We start from the raw sequence: 9862 nt of genomic DNA, 5'->3' as shown, positions 1-9862 counted from the left end.
GAGCTCAGGCTATGTTTATGAAAAGGCGAAACAGTGACCAACACGCATACCTCGATGAGTCCAGGTCAATAAGAAGACATTTTCTTAAACATTAATCAGTTAGAAATGGGCGCACGCTACTTTGGTCACTGTGAGAGACGAGAGACCCAGGCAGTTTCCATGTCGGAAGGCTCCTCCGAATTGAATCTTGATTTGAGGCAGAAACGATACATACGCTAGGGGGCACTCAGATACTGTAATAGATCCTGCCTGCTGTATTGACAGCATATGCTCCATTTAGCTGTGTACATTTTTCACAGGAACCAACGTTGACAGACCCTGGTGATTTTGAAAGTACCAGCTAAAAATGCTCAGACTGGAAACTTATAGGAGCACATAGGGGCCACTTTAGGCTATATACTTCATAGATATGCTTTGTCTTCAAATGAAACACCATTCACTCAGGCATTTGTGATATTATGTACAAATTGTAGATTAGGATATACCTATAATTAAAGTGCCTTGAGTTTTTATTTTTGGGACAGAAACATTTAATTAAGACCTATACTATCATGATATAGTTTAACAATTTTCAATACAGTCCATGAATGTTGTTATAGCCTAGAATCATGAACCAATAAGTTAAACAATAGCTCATCATAGTTCGGGATTTTCTAAATTAAGAGAGAGGTCTCAACGCTCATATAGGATAGCCTATGTTATATTTTATATATCAATGATTAAAATCCCTCGTGCTTGGGTTTCCTTTACTGTAACTCTATGAAAAGCAATTTTATCATATATTTGCAAATGTGAAGCCTACACGTATTCATAATCATCATAACCAGAAGTATCAACAACCATCTTGTCAGTCAGAAATAGTCTACTAATAGGCATTTGCTTAGTTGACTGAAAGAAACCGTGATGTAGCCTGTTCGGAAATAAGATTATATTGTAAGAAAATTGACCATCCCAACACTGTGATTGAACATAGGCTAAGTTGTCTGATAATATGCCTGAATCAGCCTAATACAATACTAATAATAGTCCTAACTTTATTTGTATAACACCTTTCATACAGCACACGATAGATTTAGAAAGCCTATGTAGCATATAGACAAATGTGTTGCAACGAGAGGACTTTCAATTTTCAAGAAGGTTTAACAATCATTTTCACTTACAGATGCATATCCTGCATTCAATTGTATGCCGTAATTGTTCATAATTTATTTTTTACAAAGCCATAACCTATAATAATGGTTCATTTTAACTTCTGATAGGCTACTTCTATTGCATTCGGCTATTTCTAATGTAATGGTAGGCTAGATACAGAAGTTTGAGTTAAATGCAGGAGCACTATATGCTACTGCATCTCATTAAAGCCTTTATCAGACGCAATATATAGGCTACACCTGAGAGAGGTCAGGATGGTATTTTGGTGTCTGATATATATCAGACATAGGCTATATCAGAGGCAATATCAGACATATATCAGACGCAAAAATACCATCCTCACATCTCTCAGACTATTACATTTCAGGCAAACATTTATTAGGCAACCCACTCACTTAGACTACTCACATACCAAGAAACAGTACGTGGTCAGAGAATGTAATCATTGAACATTTAGAACTTTATATGTGTATTTCATGAAAATCGGTGAATTGGAAGCATGGTCCTCTCCTTTAACAGGTCTCTTTTTAGGACCAAGCATCTTCTCGACACCTATCCTTGCTTTGGCAAGGCACCAAGTAGCACAAGTGCCGACTAGCCAATGGGGTTCAGGGGGAGGTCCGTGAGCTCTGACCAGTCAAACACAGTCACTTTCCTTATATGGCAGCCCATCTCCATGGTAACGTGTGCTAAGTTGCAGCAGTCGTGTCAAAGTTCACTATATAGAGAGCTCAGTGAGCTGATCAGAGAGAAAGCATTCTACTAGCCCAGCTCCTACAATTCGCAATCACTTCCTAACCTCACCCTTTTTAACATATTTGATCACTTTGATTCTCTGTTCTTTTTCAAATTATTTTTCCGTGCATGAAGGAGGTTCTATAAGTTGTGATCTTTTTGTTTTATTATCACTTGCTTGTCGGAGAGTTGACTTCATAGCATTGGCTTCAGCTGCGCGCTGCTGCTCGCACCACCTCACAAGAAAAGGGAGAAGCAGCAATATTTTTTTTACCAGTTGATGATTTTCTTCATGACTTGAGCTGGAACTTGATAGCGCTCTGCTGCTAGTGTGTAGCCTACATCAATTGTGTGTTTTATGCTGCTGTCACGTCGCCTATACGTTCAACTTACTGCTTCGTTTCTTGAATAGGCTACCTCATTTCATTATTGCAATCATTTGCTCTTTTTTTTTCTCCATTTCGAGTCTCCTGAATGGCTGACTGCAAGCGCCCCTGGACTTGGCCTCTAAGCGCAATGCTGCGAATCAGCTCGCCATCACATCAGTTTTAAAACGTGTGCTTAGCATCGTCTATAACAGCAATACAATTTGACATTTTCGCCAGATTCAACGGACAATCGACATCCGTAGGCTTTTGTCATTTATTTATTTATTTGACTATTCATTTTGATTACAGCGTGCTGCATTCTTTTGAGAGAACAAGCACGGCGAAACCAAAAACGGCAGACAAAAAGTTTCCTTACGTTGACTGATAGATATGGCAATGGTAGTGTGGAGAGGCTCCCAGGACGATGTGGCTGAGACCCAAGGTACCCTTTCTTCGCAATCTCAAGGAGGACTATCCCTTCCGACACCTCAGTTGAATCTGTCAGGCTCTCAGGTCGCCCCTCCGACCCCTCAGACAACAGTCCAAGGACCCCCGAACAACACTGTACAGTCTACGCCGACAAACCAGACGACGCAGTCGGAGAAACAGCAGCCACAGCACATAGAATGCGTGGTTTGCGGGGATAAATCTAGTGGTAAACACTATGGCCAGTTTACTTGCGAGGGGTGCAAAAGCTTCTTCAAACGGAGCGTACGAAGGAACCTCAGTTACACATGCCGTGCCAACAGGAATTGTCCCATTGACCAGCACCATCGCAATCAGTGTCAGTACTGCCGCCTCAAAAAATGCCTGAAAGTTGGCATGAGACGGGAAGGTATTGGAATTTTTATTTTCTTATTGATGTATTTGTCCTGTATGTCGTGCGATGAATGTATTATCTTAATTAATAATTGTATGTGTGGCCGTCTCCCATATTCTCTCCCCGACTCTTCTTCCCAAGGTTGTGCGGCCGAAGCACGCAATAGAGCCGACTGCATTTAGTGCTCTAGACCGAGCATAACAAACCTCCCTTTTCGCGTTCGATTAAAGAGTTATATTTCTTAAGCTCCCTATTAATAATGTGACCTTCAGAAACAATAGTCATACGAGTTTGGATGTAGATTATTAGAGCTGAACCTTGGAAGAGACAAAATGGATATGCTTCTGTATTTGAATACAAGCACATAGAGGCTACAGCGCTGTTATGGCGAGTGTGGAGTGAATAGACAGCGTGTTTAGATCCCACACTATGTCGTGTTAATCTCGACCAAAAAACGGAGCTGTATATAGAAAATGGCAAATGTGTATCTTTAGAATTGTTCTATTCAATGATCAGTCGAAAATAGTAGTCAATATAAAATTAGCCGAATAGATTGCTAAGTAGGTTAAGGGTTACAACATGCAGTAACTGCCTTGCCTTTGTGCTTCTATTCAGTTAGCTCATGTTGTTGTAGTCCAACAACAAAATTAGAATGTTAAATACAGATTTGTACTTATAAAATGTTCCATAGAGCATCATGACTTTTCCGGGCAATATGCTTGTATCGATCTCTACAGTAATTGAAAGTCATTGTTTGCATAGCCTACATCTTATTAGGCTATAATTTATGTAACCTATGTAGGCTTATTGTTTTTGTTTACAATGTTGGATCCATAGATGTCATCATAGCAATTGAATAGCAAAAGCAATGTCTAAACTCGTATTCAGCATGTGTATTCCTCGAACTGCTATAGTGTAACAATATTTGTCATAGCGTCCTGTCAGAAGGGTTACATGTCTCTTGATGTGTAGAATTCAGGCATCAATATCTGCAGTTTCTCTTTTTACTGCAGCGGTGCAACGGGGACGGATGCCACCCACACAGCCACACCATGGTCAGTTCGCCTTGACAAATGGGGACCCACTCCACTGCCATTCCTACTTATCCGGATATATCTCTCTACTGCTGAGAGCGGAGCCCTACCCAACGTCCCGGTATGGCAGTCAATGCATGCAACCCAACAACATCATGGGCATCGAGAACATATGTGAACTGGCGGCCAGGATGCTGTTCAGCGCCGTGGAGTGGGCCAGGAATATCCCCTTCTTTCCAGACCTTCAGATTACTGACCAGGTGGCTCTTCTGCGGTTGACCTGGAGTGAGTTATTTGTGCTCAACGCCGCACAGTGCTCCATGCCTCTCCATGTGGCTCCACTTCTGGCGGCGGCTGGCCTACATGCCTCTCCCATGTCTGCGGACAGAGTGGTTGCATTTATGGACCACATTAGGATCTTCCAAGAACAAGTGGAAAAGCTGAAAGCTTTGCACGTTGACTCTGCTGAATACAGCTGCTTAAAGGCAATTGTGCTCTTCACATCAGGTAAACTCAAAATTGCATCAGAATATTACATTTCCAGTTATGCAGTATGAGAATGTGTTTAGGTCACTGTGCTTGAACTTTCCCGGTTTGAAAACAATATAGGCTAGGCATGCAATGAAATATATAAACAGAGCAAAGTTTGCAAATGCCTGGCCTGTCCTAAAATCTCATAGAGGAAGAAAAGCATATAAGCTATCAACTAACCGCCTGTAGGCCTATATCAATGCACTGTTGGGCATTAGTCATAAAATGGCCAATCATTTGCCTTTACTGATTGGTCAGGCATAGCCACACACTTGATGAAATGTACATTCTGAGTACACGCTGTCAACAAAATAGGCTGCTCTGAAAGATAACGTTGACCCACATCATAAAAGTCACTAAACTAGTATTTCAGTAAAGACATGCCATCACAAACAAACTGTCGATATTTTATTGAAAATTATATTTTGAGAATAATTTACTTACCTTTAAGATATATTGTATAGCCTATGTGGAATCACTTGTTTGTATTTATAATGCATTGACAGATATTAATGATGTCACGCTCTAAGGGGGAGGGGTATAGCAAAGGAAAGACGGGCCTAATGCTCCATTTGTTAAACCATGGCATACAGCATACAACGTAACCTATTCACGCCAGGGAGGGCCAGAAATTGTACGGAATCGTTTATCTTATTGACGGTTTGATTAATATAATAACAACTATTTGCCGTTCTACCACATTTAGCCTGATCACATGACGGACATTTCAGTTATTGTGGGAAAATACTTTTCAATTCCCCTCTGTTCTGTTAGGGAGATCTAGGGATCCAATGCATTTTTTGACTTGTTCCAGAACTGGGTCATGACCTAGACTTCCCTGCTATATGATTACATTACATAGGTCTGTGAAAATACAGACCTATGCAGAATTAGGCAATGACTAATCTAATTGGTAAGTTGTTTTTACAATAGGCCTACAACATTGTATTATTTTATATAGCCAACATTTTACAAACTAGGCTATTGGCTTAGGCCTCGCCTATTCTACAAAAATACCTGGGCGGTTTAAACAATATATGTTAATTATATTGCGTGTAGTAAATGTTTTCAATGTATTCAATGAATATTTAGAGTTTGCACTGCTACATATCATTGACCGCCATTTTTCTTGGTTATTACGGTGACTTGGTTAGTACTATCCATGTTAGGGGTAGCTTCGGTTTCAAGCCCTTCTTCAAGCCAAATCAAAACGCAATACAGAGGTCACCATGTCACAACTCTCTTTCCCTCTCTGCGTGCATTCGTGCGTGTGTGTGTGTGTGTGTGTGTGTGTGTGTGTGTGTGTGTGTGTGTGTGTGTGTGTGTGTGTGTGTGTGTGTGTGTGTGTGTGTGTGTGTGTGTGTGTGTGTGTGTGTGTGTGTGTTAACCCAAACTCCTATTTAAATGTAAGCATTTGTAATTAAGTTCAGTGCCTGTCCAGTTTATTTAAAACAATAGCCTACAGTTTCCAAATATAAGGCAACAAATAATTACTTTGCCTGTTCTTATACACCGCGCTACAGTGACATTAATAATCACATGATATAGGCTATTGATTATGAGACAGTTTCTCAAGAAAACGTGGTACATGCAATGTAAATTCAACAAAATATAGCCTATGTTCGCAAACAGATGGTGTCTTCTTTAACAATAAAACAATGTAGGCCTACTGAATACGATAATGATGGCGATATTAGTGGCCAGAACTTGCTGTTTGATTATGGTAATCACATGCAGTTCGATTGTTTTTTATTGTTTAATCAACATAAAATAGGTTATGTTATAGGCTAGTAACACACCTCAGCGACAAAATTTAACACCGAAAAGGGGGGATGTTTTCTTGAAATTTACAAACAGCCTAAATTACTAAACATTTTTAAGCGCACCTGTCACGTAATATACCGTATAGCCAACGAGAGGGGTCTTTAGCATTTCTATTAGTGTTCTGTCATAAATGTGTGATGAATTTGTAGTTATTTTGCCTTTTTTTTCAGATGCTTGTGGCCTCTCAGATGTGGCCCATGTGGAAAGTTTGCAAGAGAAGTCACAGTGCGCCCTGGAGGAATATGTTCGGAGCCAGTATCCCAACCAGCCTACACGATTTGGGAAGTTGTTACTTCGCTTGCCTTCGCTGCGCACAGTCTCTTCATCGGTCATAGAGCAATTGTTTTTCGTCCGATTGGTAGGTAAAACCCCAATTGAAACCCTCATCAGGGATATGTTGCTTTCGGGGAGCAGTTTTAACTGGCCCTACATGTCAATTCAGTAAGCAGAAGGAATGAACAAAGGGGGTAAGACTACAATGGTTAGCGCTTCTTTTGTTGAAGGAAAACGGCTGTTACAAGAGCTTGCTTTCACAAAGAAAGACATTGTTGTAAATGACTGTGAATTTTAAAATTGAGACATTCAGCGAACTTTCAAAATGCAGATAAAAGCTCCCAGTGTCATTCGGAACAACTTGCTTCTTATCCATTTTTAAGAAAAAAGAAAACGAAAAAAAATAAGGAAAAGGATTTTGGTAATCCTCAAAAGGAAAATGGAAACTATAAAGTGCATTTAAAATGAACATTTGGAAAAACTTAGGAGAAAATAAAAAAAAGTACGTTTTCTTTTTCCAAATTACTTGTCCTGTGTCCATGTATCTAGCTGTTTTTTGTACTTTTCTTTTGTTCCTCCTTTCTGGTTCCAAACCGGCCTATGTGATTCTGTAGTACAAGTGGTGTTCTTTTCTAAAACCATAACTTCTTTTGAAACAGTTAAGTAATGTAAAATGTTCTTCAAGAATTAAAACTAAATCCACAGCAATATAGGAAAATGCTTATAACTACATGCTTAATGCTGCAAACGCACTTACTCTTAAAATGACACACAATAAACTGGACAAGGGTGTTTTTTCGGAGTTCAGGTTCAACTTTCTGACCCAGCTAAATCATTGCTCTTTCCAATTGAGTATAGACGTTATGTTCCAGGGTTGCCCTGTTTTGTCACTGCTTAGTTGAGCCAGTCGAACCACATCTGCTCTTAACGTTTCATAGAAGATTCAAGGCAAAACAGCTATTGCTGAACAGTGTGTGATATCGGTTACCAGTATGTAGGCTATGCTTTATGAACCCATTTCAACTTTGTGCATCCCCACATGCACCCAGTTCGAAATCTTTTGCATCAATTTAAAGACAGTTCAAAAAATGTATGAAGCCTAGCTATTGAAGGGTGATTGTGGCTTGTAAATGTAGATGCAAATTTATTATGTCTTGCAATGTCTTGCAATGTAGGCCTAAACATCAATGAAAACATCTAGCCATACAATACCTTATTTTGAAATGGGAAAGGTCAAGGGTCATATACCTTTAAGTACAGCTGGAATAGTGTTTAATAGCAGTATTATTATGACATCCCTGAAATGTCACCCTCTATACACTGCAAGCATTAAGTGCCTGAAAAGCGCGAAGTAATTTCTAATCAAAACGTTGTTTCAGTATACAATTTTGGGAACACTATTAGATTTGAAACTTCAGTCTTATGCTTGTGTATTTCACTTGAAAAACGTTAATTAGAGGCAGTATTGTTGTAAATATAGGTCAATTCATTTCAATGAATTTTCCTTTATACAAAGTATGTGATTAAGAAAAACTGTGTTTGCTATTTTTTCGGTAATACAACGTCTTCAATTCAGTGGCAGACTTAGCTAGTATCACTGAAAGTTATGTTTGTAATGTATATACATATTAAGACAAAAATGTTTTCTTTTTCATGTATTTAGACTGTGAATGCATGGCCACAGGTCGCTAACCTATTTTACCTTTGATATATATAAATGTAAATGTTTTTGACTGTATAGATATAATCTGTGCATTCAGTACACTAGCCCTTGTATTTAAAAAAGAAACAAAATGTTCAACAATAGGCTAAGACTAAACAGGGTGAGCTGGTCTGGAAAGCTATTTTGACTTAGTGTTCTGCTCCTTTGGTCTGTGACAAATGCCTTGTATGTGTGTGTGTGTGTGTGTGTGTGTGTGTGTGTGTGTGTGTGTGTGTGTGTGTGTGTGTGTGTGTGTGTGTGTGTGTGTGTGTGTGTGTGTGTGTGTGTGTGTGTGTGTGTGTGTGTGTGAGAGAGAGAGAGAGAGAGAGAGAGAGAGAGAGAGAGAGAGTAGGTGAGTGAGAGAGAGAGAGAGAGAGAGAGAGAGAGAGAGTGTGTAAGAGTGTGTGTGAAAAAAATGTGTCCTTGTTTTTGGGGCTTTTCTTCAACACACGAGAGACACCATGTTGTGGTTGGATAAAAAGGGATCATATTGTGTAGTTGATTGAACAGTGCTCTTTGGCTGTTTCCATGCCACATATGGACCAGAGAATGATACATGATTGTAATTATGAACAGTTTAAACTGACCCACGTTTTTATATAAATATATAAAAATATATGACTGCAGGGTATTGATAACGTATAGATACTTTTTTTTAATGATTATGATTATTATGATTATTAATTGCAAGTGATATATGTGAGTGTGTGTGGAAGTTTATAGTTGAACACAATTCTTGTTTGTTTGTGTTAGCTTATTGTAAACAAGCATTCTGCTGTAAATTTGTTCTTGGTATTAAATTATAATTTATGAATTTGAAAAAAATACGTATTTCCATGTTTTCTTATTACTAATCAGTCAAAATCGTGTGTGCGTGAGAGAGAGAGAAAGAGAGCGAGAGAGAGCGAGACAGAGTGAGAGAGAAACTTTTGAGTATGGCCTCACGAATTGAAGTGAACTTGGCCTATGTGTACCATTGCAGAGGAGAGGGCTGTTCGTATGTAGGTTTCATTTATATTTGTACATAGCCTTGGTGCTTTAGCACATTATATCAAATTCCTTTAGTGAACTTATAACACCTCGACGAATAAAGCAACCCTGTAGGTACTGGCATGTCTGACTTGAGTTCATAAATAAAATGCTACAGTGGACGTTAAAAATATGTCCGAAATACTATATTTATAGGCTACCCTATGTTTTCACCGGAAGCAGCAGACAATACATAGGCTATCGTTTGCTTGATTTTACTACACTAAGTACCACCTCTACCTCTCTAGTTGCGTATTAGTTGACATTTGTGTTGTGTGTAAAGCGAGATCAAGCGTGCGATCCCCCAGCCTTAAAGCGCACTTTAACTCGATGTCCTATTCGTTGAGTCAATATGGCGTCTTGCAATCCAACGCATGCTACGGCTCCCCGGAGC

At 39.2% G+C, this 9862-nt stretch overlaps 1 protein-coding gene across 2 annotated transcripts; it reads left to right on the top strand.

Moving 5' to 3' along the window:
- The first annotated feature begins 1886 nt into the window (after positions 1 to 1886).
- On the top strand, positions 1887 to 8701 carry LOC120066263 (COUP transcription factor 2). Of its 2 annotated transcripts, none has more exons than XM_039017513.1 (3): positions 1887 to 3090; positions 4071 to 4616; positions 6635 to 8701. In XM_039017513.1, exons 1-3 carry the CDS (start codon positions 2646 to 2648, stop codon positions 6907 to 6909), a joined length of 1266 nt encoding a protein of 421 aa, XP_038873441.1. In that variant the 5' UTR covers positions 1887 to 2645; the 3' UTR covers positions 6910 to 8701. The 2 variants fall into 2 exon arrangements, with proteins under 2 accessions (XP_038873441.1, XP_038873442.1); XM_039017514.1 differs by having other exon boundaries at positions 1889 to 3090; positions 4089 to 4616.
- The last annotated feature ends 1161 nt before the right edge of the window (positions 8702 to 9862 follow it).

This window comes from Salvelinus namaycush, chromosome 21, assembly GCF_016432855.1.
Source record: "Salvelinus namaycush isolate Seneca chromosome 21, SaNama_1.0, whole genome shotgun sequence".
In the NCBI taxonomy this organism is placed as follows: Eukaryota; Metazoa; Chordata; class Actinopteri; order Salmoniformes; family Salmonidae; genus Salvelinus; species Salvelinus namaycush.
The sequence above is the reverse complement of the archived record's forward strand: the minus strand, read 5'-3'. Positions and strand labels throughout refer to the sequence as shown.

What these genes read in the sequence shown, in the direction of transcription:
- LOC120066263 (XM_039017513.1), top strand. Translation starts at nt 2,646, where the DNA reads ATGGCAATGGTAGTGTGGAGAGGCTCCCAGGACGATGTGGCTGAGACC. An exon ending in AGTTGGCATGAGACGGGAAG is followed by an intron (nt 3,091 to 4,070) that starts GTATTGGAATTT and finishes CAATATCTGCAG; the next exon opens with TTTCTCTTTTTACTGCAGCG. An exon ending in AATTGTGCTCTTCACATCAG is followed by an intron (nt 4,617 to 6,634) that starts GTAAACTCAAAA and finishes CTTTTTTTTCAG; the next exon opens with ATGCTTGTGGCCTCTCAGAT.